Source organism: Mustela nigripes, chromosome 4, assembly GCF_022355385.1.
Source record: "Mustela nigripes isolate SB6536 chromosome 4, MUSNIG.SB6536, whole genome shotgun sequence".
Classification (NCBI taxonomy): Eukaryota; Metazoa; Chordata; class Mammalia; order Carnivora; family Mustelidae; genus Mustela; species Mustela nigripes.
The window spans coordinates 94,772,830-94,791,176 of NC_081560.1; the positions used below are offsets into that span (position 1 = coordinate 94,772,830).

The following is an 18,347-nucleotide window of genomic DNA, read 5'->3' on the forward strand; positions in this document are numbered from 1 at the left end:
AAATATTAGGGGTAGATAAATAATCTCAGGTAGATAAATAAAATCTTTTGAAAAAAGTAAAAATATAAGATATTAAACAAGCCCTTTAAAGGTTTACCATTGACTTAACCTTCTGCAACAGTCTTGGCTGCAAAGTTATAGTAAGTTATATTAAGTCCTATTTTCCTCTTTCTGTTCTCTTGACATGCTGTGTCTTATGTTTCATATATTCCCATGCATCACTTTTGCTCTTCAAATTGAGTGGGGGCATTTGTAAGTAATCAAATACTAGTAAGGAGACCATTGAGAAGGTTCTTATTTCTGACGCAGGTGACTGCCAGGTGCCCGTGACTGTTGGCCTGTAGAGGAATCTGTCATGTTCTGAAAACTGTGACCAAAGGCGAGCTTTCTCTGGCTTCTCTGATTGTAGGATCTTCCGCGCACTAGGAACAGTTCAGTCATCCTTGGAGGAAACACCCTACTGGAAAGGCTTCACCGGATTTATCAGGAAGACCTGCGAACTGGTCCATTCTGCGAATGTGCAAGGAAGTGTCCAGAATGGTCTCTCTGGTAGGTCAGCCGTCTTCGCTGTGGGAACCTGGGCGCTGCTTCCCCTTCCCCACGTTGCTGCTGAGAGACGCCCTATTTATGAAGGGGGCCGGAGGAGAGGCTCGCCGAGGATTTGCCACTGGGATGCCCACTGTGCATTGTCACCGTGTGTTACGGCGAGACTGACCAGGGCCCTGGCTTGACTGGTTGTCGCTGCTCATTCTACCAGTGACCTCTTTTCCTCTCAACCTGTCCTGGTTTTGCTGATAAACACAGACGGGGTGGACCAGGCATGACGGACTCTGAGAAGTCCAGAGCTGCTGACTGTGGGGCCTCATCACTCCTGTGCTGTTAGACTCACCCCGCCCTCCCGGCGCAGCACCCCCATGTCGAGCCCGCTCCCCTCTTTCCGTACTATCTTCAAAACCCCAAATCCCCTCAAATATGAATTATACAGATTTGCAATGGCCTGACCCCCAGGCAGACATTCCCTCGTCCCAAGGGCCCTCTTTCTGAGAAGACGCTGGCAGGGTGGGACCTGTGTTTCTGACTCGTCTCAGGGGAGAGCTGGTGGTCTGGGTCCAGCTCTCCCTGGGGACCGCGATCGCTCTGGCTGTGCCGTGTGTGCTCCAGCCCCGTGGGGGTTACTAGCTTGCCCTTGGAGCACCTCTGCTTCGACTCGGGGTTCCTGCTCTGTGGCCACAGCCACCGAATCTCACTCCCTTCCTTCCTCCTCAAACTGCTGGGGTTTTCATTTTTGTTTATTAGTTTTTAATCTAAGTTCCAGATAGTTAGCATATGGTGTAATATTAGTCTCGGGTGTACAATACAGGGACCCAGGACTTCCCTGCGTCACCCGGTGCTCGTCCTGGCAGGTGCCCTCCTTCCTCCCACCACCTGCTTCCCCATCCCCCCCAGGACCCCCCTCCCCCACCCGCCATGACCAGCAACGTGTTCCCTGCAATGAAGAGTCTGTTTCTTTGTTTCTCTCTCTCTTTTTCCCCTTTGCTCAGTAGTTTTGTTTCTTAAATTCCACGTATGACTGAAAGCATATGGTATTTGTCTTTCTCTGGCTGACGTGTCTCGATGAGCATGATGTGCTCTAGCTCCATCTCTGTTGTTGCAAATGGCAGGATCTTATTCTTTTTGACAGCAGAGTGATACTCCCTTGTGTATATGAACCATGTCTTCATCCATTCGTCTCTCCATGGACACTTGGGCTGCTTCCATGGTTTGGCTCTGGTTGATAATGCTGCTGTCAACCCCAGGGTGCATGGGTCCCTTTGAATCTGTACTTTTGTACCCTTCGGGCAAATACCTCATAGTGCAATTGCTGGATGGTAGTGTAGTTCCATTTTTAACTTTTCCCGGACTCTCCATACTCCAACCGCTGCTTTTAGAGGCTGCCAGAGAAACCCTTCTCTGTGGTGGTCAGTGTCAAACCCACGAGCTGCCCATTGGGTCTCTGCCTCGGCTGCAGGCGGGCCACACTGAGCTCTGCCCTTGGCGGCGGCAAAGCTGGGCTGTCAGCCGTGCCTCCTTGGTTGCATGTTCCTCCAGTGCTAGAGCTTGGCTGGCTCCTGACCATTTCCAGAAATATAGGCGACAAGAGTGACATTTGGCATCCGTGAGAAGCCCGAGTTCAGAATTCTCAATAACATTGACAGTCACAACGTTTGTTGTGTTTTGTATGAATTATTTCATCCAATCCCCATGTCAACCCTTGAGCTGGGTTCCATTTTGACTTGATTTTCAGTTGGGAATACTGAGGCTCGTGGAGATTAAATTCTGATATAGACCACCGAGCTCCAAGTATCAAAGCCGAGACACTGTTGTAGGAGGTCTCTCTCCGGAGCCGGTGAACTTCCCTTCTATTTGGACAATCCTCACTGGGCACATCATGCTGCCTCAAGGCTTGCTCTGTTATGGAAATAGAGCTTGTCCGAGAACGGAGTTTTCTTGATTCTCTGTTCTGTGAATTTGTGTCCTCTTTCACAGATTTTCTGATTTGTTTCCTGTTTCATGAATTTCCTTTTTTAATCTGTATTATTTCCTCCCTTCCTTCTACTAAATTCAGTTTGATGTTCTTTTTCTAGCTTCTTGATTTTCATATTTTCTTCTTTTCTTTTTAAAAAAGTTTTTATTTATTTATCTGACAGTGAGAGAGAGAGAGAGAGAGAGAGAGAGAGAAAAGAGAGAAAGCACAAGCAGGGGGAGTGGGCAGAGGGAGAACCAGACATCCCCAAGAAGAGAATGTGACACGGGACTTGATCCCAGGATTCTGGGATCATTACCTGAGCTGAAGGCAGATGCTTAATGACTGAGCTACCCAGATGCCCCAATTTTCTTTTCTAATAATATACTTTTAAAGCTATAATATTTATTCTATGCAGAACCCTAGTATAGGGCACACAGTTTGATAGGTCACAGTCTTCGTTAACATTCTGTTCAAAATTTCCTGATATTTATTATGATTTCAGGATATTTTTAAATTTTTACTGACATTTGAGGACATTTCAAGTGATTTTTAAAGAAGACTCTAGGTTTCTCATCTGTTTTAATGAGAGAACATTCTCAATGGTCAGTCTTTGGAATTTGTTGAGATGTGTTTGTGGCGCACATGGTCCGTTTTGGTAAATGTGTGAGTTCTTCAAAACCATGTCACTTCTGTCCTTGTTGGCTGTAGTAATTATATATAATAAGTAGGTCAAGTTTGTTAATCATCCACATCTTACCTATTTCTCATCTACCTCTTTATTTTTTTTTAATTAATTAATTTTTTCATGGGGGGCTTTTTCACGTGGGGTTTGATCCCACAACCCTGAGACCATAACCTGAGCTGAAACCAACAGTCCGACTCTTAGCTGACTGAGCCACCCAAGCGTCCCAAGAATGACTCGCATGTTTAAGAGGTCGTGCCAGATGTTGGCAAGAACGCGTAAGGACTGGGGCCATCATAGGGTGTTGTGGGAATGTAAAACAGGATGACGACTTTGAAAAACAGCATCAGCATCTCCAAAACTCATATATGCAGACACTGTGTAATCCAGCCATTTTGCATCTAAAGAAAAGAGAGCATGTTTCTATCTGAGACTTGTGCATGGACAGTCAGAGTTGCTGTGTACTTGCAACATCCGCAACCAGGGAGCCAGCCAAGTGTGACCGTGGGACCAAGTGTGACTGTGGGTGGATCTTTCTCTGGTCTCAGGGGGTTTCTTCACCAGCATGCACTGATTTACCCTCAGCTGAATACTTGAAGGAGGCATCAGCAAGTGCTCTGTCTGTGCAGCTCTCTCCTTGGAGTCTGTTCTGCGTGTCTGTGCAGTCTTTTGTACTCCAACCTTCATCCCATCTACTGAAGGTGCCTAACAGTTCCACTTGGTTTACTTCCTGGGGCAGTCCTGCGATATTTTCCTTAAGGCAACAGATGGGATAATCATGGGTTTCACCTTATTTACCTTCTGTTTTCTGTGGATCACTGTCTATACTGCTTGATGGCCAGTGGTAGTTGAACTTGGCCAGACGCAGAAGCCAAATCATAAGGATTTCTAATCTTTCTTTTATTATTTTCAACCAGATTAAGAACACTAAAGCGTTCTTCACTTTGGTAGATTTGACTGTTGTATCCAACTTGAAATCAATACATGACATGCCTTTCTGTTTAGGTTTCTCTGAGGAATCTCCTTGTTATGAAGAAAACATAGATTGGGAAGCCATCACTGATAATTATTTCACATTTTGGGGTAACTTACTCAAGTCTCCAGCTGCTTCCATCTCCAGGTAAATTTTCAAAATTCAATTTTCAGGTTTTGATTTAACTATTATCTAAGACAAGCAAAACCCATTTATAGGAAATGCCTGCTTTATTTATTTATGTAATTATTATTATTTTTAAAGAGAGTTTGAGAGGCAGGGTGAGCGGGGGTTTGGGGGGAAGGGAGAGGGAGAGAGAGAATCTCAAGCAGAGTCCATGTCCTGTGTGAAACCCCCAGTGGGGCTCGATCTCACAACCCTGAGATCATGACCCGAGCCGAAATCAAGAGTGGGACGTTTAACCAACTGAGCCACCCAGGCGCCTCAGGAAACACTTGCTTTAAAATATGAACTCATGATGTGACTGTGGATGCAGTATTTCATATTGGGCATTCGATAATATTTACCCCATAGCATTTATGACTCCTGTTTCCATGGATTTTGAAAAGAAACACAAATGATAGTTTTAAGATTTTCCTTTAAAAGCATGATTTATAATAGATGCTCCAAAAATGGAATGGTTGGATTATAGTCTCATCCAGTTGCATACTTTAGACATGGGATTCGTGACTAAAGATTCTAGGAGCTCTGGGGACTTTTGGGAGAGAACTGATCTTTGGAACTAAATCGCCAGATTATATGCTGCTCATGCATTCAGACAGAAATTCTCATGTATAATTATGGAGATGGTACACAGCTTCTTTCTTTAATTTTTTAATAGATGAACTTCTCACTTTATTTATTTATTATTATCTTTGAAGGCAAGCTCTACACCTAGTGTGGGGGTTGAACTCACAAGCCTGAGATCCAGAGTCGTATGCTCCCCTGACTGCGCCAGCCAGGCACCCTGGATATCGCGTGTAGTTTAATATTTATTTATTTATTTATTTCAGAGAGTTGGGGGGTGAAGGGAGAGGGACAGAGAGCCTTAAGGAGACTTTGCAGTGAGCGCGGAGCCTGACATGGGGCTCAGTCCCACGATCTTGAGATCATGACCTGAGCAGAAACCAAGAGTTAGATGGGTAACCGACTGGGCCATGCAGGTCCCCTGTATGTGGTTTAAAGGACACTTTATTTATTGCTTGTGGGGTGTGTTGACAGAAGCTTTATGTTAGGACATAGCTTTTACATTTGGGAACGGATCAAATTTATCTGTGAAGTTTGTTAAGAATACAAATTCCTGGAGCCTGCCTAAATGCTAAACCTTGGCTGTGTGGAGGACCAGGCTTTCTGTAGATTTAAGGAATTCTTCCCGTGGTTCTGGTGCACACCAAAGTTCCAAAAGCTATTTGGCAAAAGAAAAACTCTGGACCATGTCCTGTTCCAGCCATATAATAGCTGCCTGAATCTGCTCATTAAAAAAAAAAAATTCTATATATTAAAATTGTATTTCTATATATTATAGAAAATTTTCTATATATTAAAATTGTATATATATTAAATTCCTATGTATTAAAATTTATATATGTATATTTATATATTTATTTATATATGTGTATATATGTATATATATGTATATGTATATATACATATATATATACATATATATATACATATATATATTTCAAATGTATATGTATATATACATATATATACATTTGAAATATCTCTTTTTCTGTGACTTGGAGATACTGGTGTATATCCCAACAGGCTTCTGTAGGAGCAAACTACAACTGTATTTAGAAAAGTGCCTTATAAACTGTAAAGTGATGTAACAACACAGAGCCGTACTTCTACCAGTGGTTCCAGTTACTTCTACTGCAGCCCTTGCTCACACTGCTCTTTTTTTTTTTTTAATTTTATTTACTTGAGAGAGAGAGGAGATTGAGAAAACGAGTGGGAGGAGGAGCAGAATGGGAAGCAGGCTCCCCACAGCTGAGAGCCCAACACAGGGCTCCATCCCAGGACCCTGAGATCATGACCTGAGCTGAAGGCAGAGGTTTAACCCACTGAGCCACCCAGGTGCCCCAGCTGTGCATGTATTTCTATGCAAGGCTGGACTTGAACAAGATCCGTACGGAATTCCAAATAGCACAGCTTTCTCGTTCTTGCTGGAGAAGTTCCTTGGAGAATGTTCTCAGTGTTCCCTGGTTCAAAGTCGCTACTCTCTTGCAAATAAGAGTAAATTAAATGATGGCGTGCCCCTCCCTTGAGCGTGTGCTTTCTCTCTCTCTTGCTTAAATAAATAAAATCTTAAAAGAAAGAAAGTAAACTAAATGAAGACTGTACCTTCTGCTCCCAGATCCCAGCTATTAGATGGGAGAAAGCAACATTCATCATTTCATCTCTTTTGTGTCTGTCCTGTCTCAAGACTGTGCCTTAGCCGACAGGATTATAGAGTGAAAGAGGTTTAGGAAGGAAATCAGCCTTGAAGGTATTAGTAGCCAATACCGGTCAAAATCCTTATCCACAATTTTTCAATGTGTCTTTCGAAGTCTGGACATGAAGGCTTTCCTTACGGGGGCCTCACAGCTCCTTCCACAGAGACCCCAACACAGTGCAGCCATCTCAGGTCTCACTGCCGGGAGTGTTCATGAGTTGGGGGTCTGCCCCAGTCCCCACAGGTGGAGGGGGCATTAATACATACCTGATACATGAACCATGTCATCTTTTTACATTTTTTTAAATATTTTACTTCTTTTTACTTAGAGCAAGAGAGCGAGCATGAGCGGGAGAGGGGCGGAGGGAGAAGGAGAGAGAGACTCTCTGGCAGACTCCAGGGTGAGTGTGGAGCCCCACGTGGGGCTTGGTCTCACGACCCTGAGATCGTGACCAGGGACAAAATCAAGAGTGAGACTCTCAACCGACAGAGCCACCCAGGTGCCTCCCCCGCTCTTGTTGTCTTTCTAAACTCAAGCACATAGGGCCCCAAGGATTTAAAGAGTGGACTGGTGACTCCCGAGTTAGTGGAAGTTAGTAGACTTCTCCACGTATGGACCTCCATTATGGGTGTGGACTTGTCGGAACCCCTGAGGTGCTCTTTTGAGAACTGTGTGCATTTTACAAGTAGTCACCTGGAGAGTAAGTACACTATCTAAAATCATGAGTTTCTGGGCACTTGAGGGGCTCAGTCAGTTAAGCATCTGCCTTCCGCTCAGGTCATGATCTCAGGGTCCTGGGATGGAGCCCCACATTGGGCTCTCTGCTCAGCGGGGTGTCTGCTTCTCCCTCTCCCTATACCCCTCTTCCTGCTCTAGCCAAGACATTCTGAGACACAACAAGGAATCAAATCCTCAGATTCTTCTGGCATATGTAGCAAACTTACCTTTAATGATCCTTCATATGAAATCATGGAATAAAATAATTTAAAATGCATTGTTTTTGGTGCAGGAGGCAGATTTTAAGCTACATATAGGCATCTGCATTGTAACTTTCTACTTTGGAATACTCACAACAATTCAATTCCAGTTGTGAAATGTACTGTGTAGCAAACAGTCCATTTATGTTTTCCTCTAAATACATGTATTACTTTGAAAATTTGATACATTGAATTTGTCTTGAATTTATTTATCTATTTATTTGGATACTAAGACAATTCCATTAATATTGTAGAGTCTTGAATTCCACAAAGGAACTTCTCATGATGGAAAAGAAGTTGCATTCCCTCGAGGATGAGGAAATAAACTTTTTTTTATCTTTTGTGAGATTTTTGGAGGAATTATTGCCTGATGCTTTCGACTCGCCCAGCGTGCCCAAATTCCATGACCTCCCATCTCTCAGTGAGACTCTTCTGAACACAAGCCACTTGTGGGTCAACCATTCAAGAAGTTTAGAGAGCGACACATCTGCTATTGCTACTCAGAAACTTTTGGAATTTGGCAAAGCGGTGATTGACAAAATAGGAATTCTTGAAAGTCTCTGGATAAAGAACGAATCAGATAATATTTTGAGGTTCATGGAATTAGTACTTTTTGAAATTGATCCCAAGCTCCTGGAATTGTGGATGTATGGCATTTCAAAAGAAGAAAGAGTCAGGCTGGAAACCGTGTCTACACTTCTTAATTTTTCTGTCCCAGAAGATGAGAGGGTCCTTATCAAGAGCCTTAACTTTTCCCAGTTGTTCCAGTCAGACTGGCTGCAATCGCAAGCTATGGAAATGGACTTTGTACATTTGAGTGAAACTGTGATAAGCAGTCTCTATGAGCTCGGATTTCTGAAGGAAGGACAAGTCTTTGAAGCTCTAGACACAGTCTACGCTATAAGGAATGCGTCTGAACTTTTCTCAGCCCTTTCTGAGCCCGAAAGACGAGCCGTGGACACGGTCTTGACTAAGATATATCTAGACATCTTCCAGGACAATGATTCAGCTTTGCTTCTGAAGATTTATGCTTCATGTTTTGAATATATTTATAAACTCTTGAGCATTCCAAGTACAGAGGCTTTGCTATCTTTCCTTGCACAAACCTCAGAGTGCATCTTGGATATCATAAAGCAATTTGATTTTCAAAACGTCAGTAAAGCATTTGAATTCTTGTATGAGACAACAGGAGTTCTTGAGGGACTTTCTGAGGGGTCTCATTGTCAGCAGTTGCTTTCAATTTTTAACTACTTGGAGCTTCAGGCCCAATCCCTGATGTCTATTGAGGGCCCAGAACTGGAAGTGATTCCTGCTACTTTGACAGGCCTCAAACAGCTGCTCCTCGTAGACAAAGATTTCCGTATTTCCTTCTTTCAATACATGAGCCAACTCTTCAACGAATCAGTCAAAGCCCCATTGGGCAATGAATGCTTTGCCTTGGATGATAAGAACATCTTTTCTGTGAACTACTCAAAAGATAGAGGGTCTTTATTTATTCTTCCATGGACACAAATTCTTTCCAACCTCTCAGCAGACGGCAGGACGTTCAATGAGTTCATGGCTGTCCACTGTACAGTCTCATGGCTTCAGATGTGGACTGAAATCTGGGGAGGCGTATCTCATCTCTTCCAGCTTGACATGAATGTTTTCACTCCTCTCCATGTTGGTCTCACTCAGCTTCTGGATGAATTGGAAAGTGATGTGAGAATTTCTGGAAGCTGTCCGGGAATGTTTCCCACCCATCGTCCTGCCAGACTCATATTGGATTTGTTTAAAAATATAACTCAAGCTGAAGGCTTTCATGATTGGGATGATTTTTTGGCTCTCAGAGACCTCTGGGTAGTATTAGGTGATGCATTAGTTAGGGTAAAGTCACTTAGCCCCGAGCAGGTAAGGAAGTCCCTTCTTACCATGGAAACTGCCCTGCATCAGCTAAACACATTTCCATTAAACACAAATGCAAGCAGAGAGTTTTTCTATTCTCTGCTTGACGTTTTCATGGAATTGAGCAACACCTCAGCATACATCGACAGAAAGGTACAACTGATAAATCACTTTCTTACAAATAACATTACAAATTATGGAGTGAGGCTGGACAGTATCATCACAGAGTTAAGAGAAACAATGTTATTGCTTCGAAATGTGTCACATGACCAAGACTTATTGTCCTGTGCTGGGATTTTCCAAAATGTTACCGAGTTTATTTTGGAAGATGGTTTATACGTAAACATGTCACAGAAGACATTACGTATTCTGGCCATGTTAAATTCCACATTTTCCTCCGAGGACATGATTAGCAAACTGAAGGGATGTGTTACATGGATAGACATCATGAACCATCTGTACGTGATATACAACTCCAGCGTTGCACACAACTATCCTCAGGGTAACTGGAGGAGTTTCAGAGATGTGGGAGACAAAATTAATTCTACACTGAAACTTGCTACTTGGATTCTCAGTATGAAGGGACCTCACTGCACAATGAATAAGTCAGATACAAACTGTGTGAATATTGTATTGAAAAATATAACCAACTTTCTGAATGCCATACTCACCGAAGTCTTTGAAAGGGAAAAGGTACCCAAATTTGAGATCTTGCTAACCCTTTTCAATGATTCCACAAACCAAGTAAGGATGATTATCAACAACCTGACGAGAGACTTTGATTTTGTATCTCAATCCAACTGGACGCATCTTACTGAATTAATTCTAAGACCCCTAGAGTTGTCCGATGACATACCTAGCCAGTTTACACATCTTTGGCGGCATTTAGTAGCTCTGGGGAAGGAAATTCAGAAACTTATGAAAGGTATTTCCACTCACCTCCTAGAAAATGACTCCTCTTCTACATCTGAAAAGTATCTAAACCTATTTGCTACCAGTTCAAAAGAAAAGGATGTCAACAGGTTAGACCGTTCATTTTATCATCTAGCCAGCTACCTTCTCTTCAACCTGTCTCATGATCTCCAAAATCCACCACCAGTAATGTCCCACAAAATCATGAACGCTGTAGGTCTTACCATCCAACTGATTCGGGATGTGTTCAACTCCCTGGCTCCCTCAGTTCTTCACAATGTTCCACAAGATCTGCGTGATATTCAAGTTTTCAAGAAGGTAGCATCTCTCCTGCGCACTCTCAAGAAGACAGACATAGACCTGCTGGTTGACCAACTTGAACAAATTAGCGAAAGCCTAACAGATTTCTTTAAGAATATCAGTAGCTTAGGTACCCACAATCTGGGGACCAACCTGCTTGTAGGCTTGGTGGAGAAATTTGTAGACAGCTCACATTCTTGGAATGTCAATCATCTGCTGAAGTTCTCACGCTTGTTCCCTAAGGACGATGTGAATGTCGTGGTAGATGTGTACTACATGCTTCCTCATGCTGTAAGGCTCCTGCAGAGGGGAGTTGACAAAAACATCACAGAACTCCTCAAGGATGTCTATAACTTCACGCTCCTTCATGGCATAAGCATTTCCAATGTCACCAAAGAAGACTTTGCTAACGTGATAAAAACTCTTTTGGACACAATTGAATTAATAGCGGAGAAACCAGGAATTCTTTCTGAGGCTTTCATTTGCCTTCCTGTGGTTTGGTGCTGGAATCACACAACTTCTGGGTTTCAGCAGAATCCGAAGTTAGAAGGCTGTAAATCCCAAGAGCTCATGTCATCTTCCTTTTATACCAAAGTGGCCAGCCTGCTCGACTACCTCCATGTCTCTCCCCCAGGTGAAGGTTTACAATGTTTGGACGAAGGTTCACAGAAGGCGATTACGAGGAAGATGGTCTGTGTAATTCGTGAACTAGTGGACTGGAATTCCATTCTTCTGGAGCTTTCAGAAGTCTTCCATGTTAAAATTTCACTTGTGAAGACCATGAAGGAATTTTGGCATAAAGTGTTACCATTTGTCCCATCTTTTGAAAATCAAAGCAACAGTAGCATCTCTGAACTTTGTCCCAGTGGCCCCATAAGGCAAGTTGTTTCACAAATCATAGCAAAATTTAAAAATGTCAACTTTACAAAAATTCCATTAGATGAACACATTCTTGATACACTAGCTAGTTTAAACAAGATCCTTAACATCAGTGAAGGCACAGAGGCATCTGCTCGAAATAAGATTTCCTTAAATTTTGAAAAGATCATGAAGTTGCCTTCTAGGGATCAGCACCTAGAAAAGAGTACCCATTCTCTAGACCCTCCATTTGAGACATTTCTAGATGCGAACCTGACAGGCAGTAGTTTAGAAGCACCATCAAGTTTTACTAAAAAAAGAGAAAAAACTTTCAACTCTTCTTACTTTGAGGATCTAGGGATTGAGCTTGAAGAAATCATGGCCAATCTAAGCCACAACTTTCCTATCAAACCCCGGCTTTCTGAAATTATCAAAGAAATTCAGATGCTTAATTCAGAGACTCTTCAAAATGTAACTTTGCAACTTGCCCATTTTTTCGAAAGTCTGGGCTCATCGTCATTGAGGATATCAGAAGTCATTGAAGATTTTCTGCTGGTCATAAAAAACTGGCTTCGTAAATGGGCAAAGGAAGATGATTCTGGAATGATTCAAACATTATTTTTGCTTATGGCCAATGAGAGCTCAATTGATGATCTAGCTTTTTTGACCAAGGATATTGCTACCTTTTGGGGGCTTCTTAAAACCATTTCTAGGGAAGGTAATTCTGATGTTGCCCATCTTACGCAATTGCTAAGCCAAGAACAGCTAACTAATTTCTCACTTGTTCAATTCCTTTTTGAATGTTTCCTAATTAATTCAATCAGTAATTTAACTGGGAAGTCTCCAGAGGCAGCCTCAAATTCAAGTGATAGTGACCTTCACATAATGAATTTCATTAAGCTCACCTTGAACAGGACGCAGTCAGAAAATGGTGAGAGAATAGTCCTTCCTCCGAGAAGCATACTGGATTTCATGGAACAGGTTTTGGAAACATTCTTCTCATTTTTGCTAGAGGAAAATTCGGAGAATAGAATATCTCTTCTGCTAAAGGCCTTCCACAAAGACATCGTTGCAGAGTTGAGGTAAGTCTTCTTTTTTTTTCTTAAGATTTATTTCTTTCTTTGAGAGAGGGAGAGAGAGAAAATGCTTGGGGTGGTGGAGAAGGGGCAGATGGAGAGGGAGAGAGATTCCAACAGATTCTGTGCAGAGCACATAAAGTGGCTCGATCCCACAACCCTGAGATCATGACCTGAGCCGAAATCAAGAGTGGGACACTAAACAGACTGTGCGAGCCAGGTGCCCTGAGACTTTTCTTTTCTTTTCTTTTTTCTTTCTTTCTTTCTTTCCTTTTCTTTCTTTCTTTCTTTCTTTCTTTTGTATAGTAAATGAGGTTGTTATATGTTAAAATTGATTTTTATTTCCTGGAGCGTATAAACATCAGTAACAGCACTTCTGTACCCATCACATTTGGATGATCTTTGAAGGGAATTTTGTCTTAATGGACATTTCATTAAAATATCATGGTGAAGGGCACCTGGGTGGCTCAGTGGGTTAAGCCTCTGCCTTCAGCTCAGGTCATGATCTCAGGGTCCTGGGATAGAGTCCTGCATCGGGCTCTCTGCTCATCAGAGAGCCTGCTTCCCCTTCTCTCTCTGCCTGCATCTCTGCCTACTTGTGGTTCTCTCTCTGTGTATCAAATAAATAAATAAAATCTTTAAAAAAAATCATGGTGAAATAATTTTGATGATTGTCATCTAAGTAGTAAACACGTACAGAAACCTAGCCCCTGGTGATTAATCACTTATGCTCTCTTACATTCTTGGGTTATGCAATTCTATTTTATATGGAATTTAAACATTAGTTAGTTGGGTTTTTTTTTTTTTTGAGATTATTTATTTACTTATTTGACAGAGAGAGAGAGAGGAAGGGAGACGGAGAGAGTAAGCACAAGCTGGGGGAATGGCAAGCTAGGGGAGAAGCAGACTCCCTGCTGAGCAAGGACCCAGACACAGGACTCGATCCCAGGACACCAGAATCAAGAGCTGAGCCAAAGGCAGACGCTTCACTGCCTAAGCTGCCCAGGCACTCCCAGCATTAGTTTTTATATATGTATATGCATACACTTAGTCATTATTTGAAGTGATGTAGTCACTGTCTCATCACCAGTGGGGCATTTAAATATTTTTATTCCAGTTAATCTAACATTTTATAACTGGTGGTCACATTATGTTTCTCTCATATTTATTTTTTTCCTTATATTGGAAGCTTGCTGGTGAGAAGGCAGGAGGGATACTTCAATTCACCCTGGCATGTCTGTATCAGTTAGGGCCTGGCCCCTGAAGTAGAACGAGAACAGGGATTTAATTCAAAGAACTGGTTTGTCCGCTTGTGAGCACTGGCTAAGCAGGTGCCAAGGCAGTAGTGCAGGCTGTGTGGAGGGAGACACAGGAGAGTTGTGGGGGGCAGGGTGATTGGAGAGAAGAGCAGTTGCTGTTTGGGGTTGCGAGGTCAGGGAAGTTCGAAGCCTTCGACTGATGAAGTCTGGCCCACCCAGGACAAAATCCTGTCTTCTTATGTCTGAGTTTACTCATCAGGGGCATTAATCACACCTGCACAATCGTTTCCCAGTAGCACCTGGGTTAGTGTTTATGTTGCACACTGGCTATTGACTTCCCTTCATCCTCCACTCTCCTGAGGGAATCCACTGTGACTAACATTAGTTAGTTAGTTAGTTAGGGGGTGGGCTGTCACCCAGCCTCGCCTCGCTAACGTGGTACAGAGCCATCACTCATCTGAGCGAGTTGCTGGGACTTCAAACTTTCAGAAGGGTGTTACCTCTTGCAGTGAGAAACAATTTATATGGACTTCACCTTCCTGGCTTTTCTAAAACTGGAAGTCTGTGGCTTTTGAAGCAGCTAGGTTGGAGGCATAGCGATGGGGTTCTCTGTGAAATTCCTCCATGCTTCTCATTATTTGGCACCAAAATATTAATTTTCATCTGGAATGTGTGTTAGCGTGTCATCTTGTAGTCAGTGTGATTCCCCCATAGTGCTACTGTGACACAAACATAGGCCTCTCAGTTCTGATCCTTCCACTGATAAGCATGAAATTCAAAAATGTTTATTTGCAGTTTCGTCCCAAGGGATAAAATCCTAGAAATTCTGACACTGGATCAATTTCTTACCGCCTCAAAAAAAGACAGACTGATGAGCATTTTCTCAAGTTTAAAGGAGATTCTAAATCATCTAGTCAAAAGTTCATTTATTTTAGACAATGGACAATTTCATTTTGATCATCATCGAGGACTGAAGTTCATGAGAGATTTATTTAATGATCTTCTAAGGGAAACCCCAGGGAAAAATAAGACTGAAAATAATTCGGAGTTTCTTGCGGCTGTGAGTCAGTTGCTTTTCCACACGAACAGCTCTGAGGATCTCCTCCATCTCAGTCACAATCTTAGGTCAGCTCTCCAACTTGTGAGAGAAAGTTCTACAGAGGTAGCACATCTCCTGGACGTGCTTGTACACTCTCCTCACGAGGGCTTCCGTGACTTGTATCCTACACTCCGAGAAGTTATACTTTCCAATCTAACTAGTTTGCTTTCCTTCATAAATAATTCATTCCCTCTAAGAAACAGGGCAACATTAGACATTACCAAGAGATTGCTTGGTGTTATCTCAAGAGCTGGTGGAGAAAGTGACGCCCCAGAACCTCTCTTGGAGATGTCTGATACCCTGACCATGCTGGTGAGAGACATTGCTGAGATGAGAGACCTTGCCACCTCGGTGACCTCCGCTGTGGAGCTTCTGGGGCTAGCCACAAGAGTTGCCCGGAAGGTGGCCACCATATTTGAAACTCATTCCATCCCCAATACCACTGATGCTATGAAATTCTTTGACACTCTCTATACTGTTTTGCGACAAAGTATTCGAAATGTTGTAAGAGAAATAGGTACTTTGAAGAACGTAGACAATTTCACATCAGAAAATATAAGCAACTTGTTGACACCATTTCTTGACTTGGCTTTTGGGATGATTGGGGTCAAACCTAATATTTTGCAAGACTCTGATGTTAATGTGTCCACAAGCACATTCTCATATATGAACCAGTCCAAAGACTTTTCTGATATTTTGAAAGAAATCACTGAATTTTTAACTTCTCTGAAAAGCAGTTTGGGAGACATGGAGCATCTTGTGGTAGCTTTTAATAATGGGACCCAAATATTTGCGATGGATTCAGTCAGCATATGGGAAGAAGTTTTGGATTACTTAGTTCCTATAAATAATGTCATCAACCAGATAGACTTCTTACGTCCACTTCCCAATGATAGTTACCCTCAAGATACAACGTGGGAAAGAATCCAGGAAGTGATCCTGGTTTTGGATGAAATGCTATCAAAAGACATCATGGAAATTGGGACTTACTTGAGAAGGGTAATTGATCTCACCTTGGAAGTTCTCTGGAGTGACTTAGAGAAGGATGACTGGCATGTCTTTAATCTGTGGCTGGCATTTGCTGAGCATCCAGATAACCTTTTGAAAGCCATAGAAACAGCTGGGGAGGTCTCCGGTGGAAGAGATGGCCCGAGTGGACCTTTGTTTTCCAACATGTCTTTGATTCAGAATGTAACTCATCAACAGCTTGAAGAAGCAGTCCAGATCGTGTTAAAGAGAATGGCTCTCTTGAGGAAGGAGCTTCCCCTAAATAACTCTCAGTGGATAAATGCCGCAAGAACTTTGTTCCAGCCCATTTTTGAGAGTCTTGTTCATGTAGCCACTGGAAAGAAGATACCATTGGAAAAAGGAGAGAGGACCAAAAAGGTGACGGCTGGTTTTCCTTCCATCCTCCAGCTGTCATCAAGTTTCGAGCAATTCCTGAAGGGATTAATCGCATTGATTGAGTACTGGCAAGAGGTCCCATTGATGGATCAAAGGTAATGAAGCCCCCGATTCACTTCCTTTTTCCCCCCTTACAGTAACTGCAAAACAGGACTCTGCAGGAATGGCCTGGAACCAGGTAAGGTATGGTTCTGGACTTCATCTCGATTGCAAGCTAGAGTCAGTTCCAACATCCAGTGACTCGAGTCTGGTGTCTTCGTGACTTGACTTGTGATTTGGCATTCTGATATGTTTTGGATTTATCCAGAGGTGTTTGACAGTCCATTATTCTATTTTCAAAAGTAAAAACTTCTTGTTCTCTTCACTTGTCCCGCGTTAGGTGCATACACAGTTTTTCTGTTTCTATCCTCTGGCTGCCAAAGATCCCTCTGTTTGGTAGATAGGTAAGAGTGTAAGACTCTGCGGTCCATGCAGACAACTGTGCTTTCAGCTGTAACCACCATTGGAGAGGGACAGGCAGCTCTTGGCTTCTTTTCTCTTTAAAGATTTTATGTTATCTCTGCACCCAACATGGGGCTCAAACTTACAACCCCGTGATCCAGAGTCATGTACTCTACCGACAGCCACCCTGGCTTTCTCCCTCTTTAGGTTCAACCCAATGCTGTGGTTGATCCAGCTCCAAACTCTGCCCCATGTCTGAGAGACAGGTGAGGGGAGCCCTGCTCTGATCCTGTCATTCATTGTGTTCTGGAAGTTTCTGCTACTTCAGGTTGGAGGATTTGTGTCCTGGGTGTGCAGAATCTCTGAGACACTGCTCTGTCCCAATCCTTCCTTTTTGTGTGTGACAGTACCTTTGGATGGCTTGTGGTCCCTGCCTGCTCCTACCTTTCTCTTCATCCCACGGGAGACTGGAGGTGCCACCAAACCCTCACTCGTCTGCCAGAATTTGATCTGTTTTCTGCTGGTTCTGTTGCAATAGGGCAGTGCCTCGATCCAGCCGTTTTTTATAACTTGGCAGGATTTCCTTGGTTAGTGAGACGAGGGTCTCCTGGCTTGAAGAACTATCACTCCTCTGACATTTGCACACTGCCTTCCAGAGCTTTTCGCTTCGCCTCTGCACTGCCTCTGATCCCACTCCCCACTGTGTGGGATAGTACACTCTGCTCTGAGTTTCCAAGTGAGCTGGAGGCAGTCTTGGCAACACGTATACTCCACCAACACCAGTTTTCACTGGATGTTTCCGGTTCTCCAGGGAGGGCATTTATAACATCCACCAAGGGTAGGAACAAATGGGCTGTGCACTGGCTGTGTGGCCGACACCTGGTCACTAAGCTCACAAGGCTACGTTCCCTGTGTCCTCCGCTTAGCGATTACTTGCTTTCCTTCTCTCCCTGTTTTCACTCTTCTTATCATCGACTTCTTCCATGGGGATGATACAGAATGTTCCCAAGAGGCCATCAGATTGCTCATGGGTTTGAGGTCTGATGGAGCCCTTCTCTCTGTGGTGGGAGCTTGTGGGGCCAGCAGCTCACCTGAGAACAGGTGCTCCTACCTGCCTACTGAGGGCCCACGGTCTACCAAGATGCCCAGGTGATTTGTGAGCATGCTCTAGTCTTTCAAACGCCACATTCCTCATATTGGGGGCTGGGAAGCCCAGATTTGGAGCAGTTCGATGTCTTACTCAATACAACACACCCACATCACAAGGAAGATAGTGGCCTTTGGTGTCTGTATAGAAAATGAAATCATGTTCCTTTTGCTTCCAGGTCCATGATCTTTTAGGCACAACTAAAATGTAATAATTAAAATCCCACAATTTACCAAAGTATGCACTACCAGATGGTGACAATTACACAGCTCTACACACCATCATGTTTGATTTGGCCCAGAAATGACAATGATAAATGTTTGTCTTTCTGTGGCACTAAAACCCAATTCAGGAGTAACTATTTCCTGCCCCCCAAATATCCTCCAAT

General features: G+C 43.1%; 1 protein-coding gene across 1 annotated transcript in view; it reads left to right on the forward strand.

Annotated features, from left to right (window-relative positions):
* ABCA13 (ATP binding cassette subfamily A member 13) overlaps nucleotides 1–18,347 on the forward strand; it is a 319,855-nt gene that overhangs the window by 56,900 nt on the left and 244,608 nt on the right. The window contains exons 16-19 of the mRNA XM_059397601.1: nucleotides 410–549; nucleotides 4,194–4,308; nucleotides 7,834–12,615; nucleotides 14,664–16,466. Coding sequence (XP_059253584.1) covers nucleotides 410–549; nucleotides 4,194–4,308; nucleotides 7,834–12,615; nucleotides 14,664–16,466 — 6,840 coding nt within the window. The remainder of the gene's footprint in view (nucleotides 1–409; nucleotides 550–4,193; nucleotides 4,309–7,833; nucleotides 12,616–14,663; nucleotides 16,467–18,347) is intronic.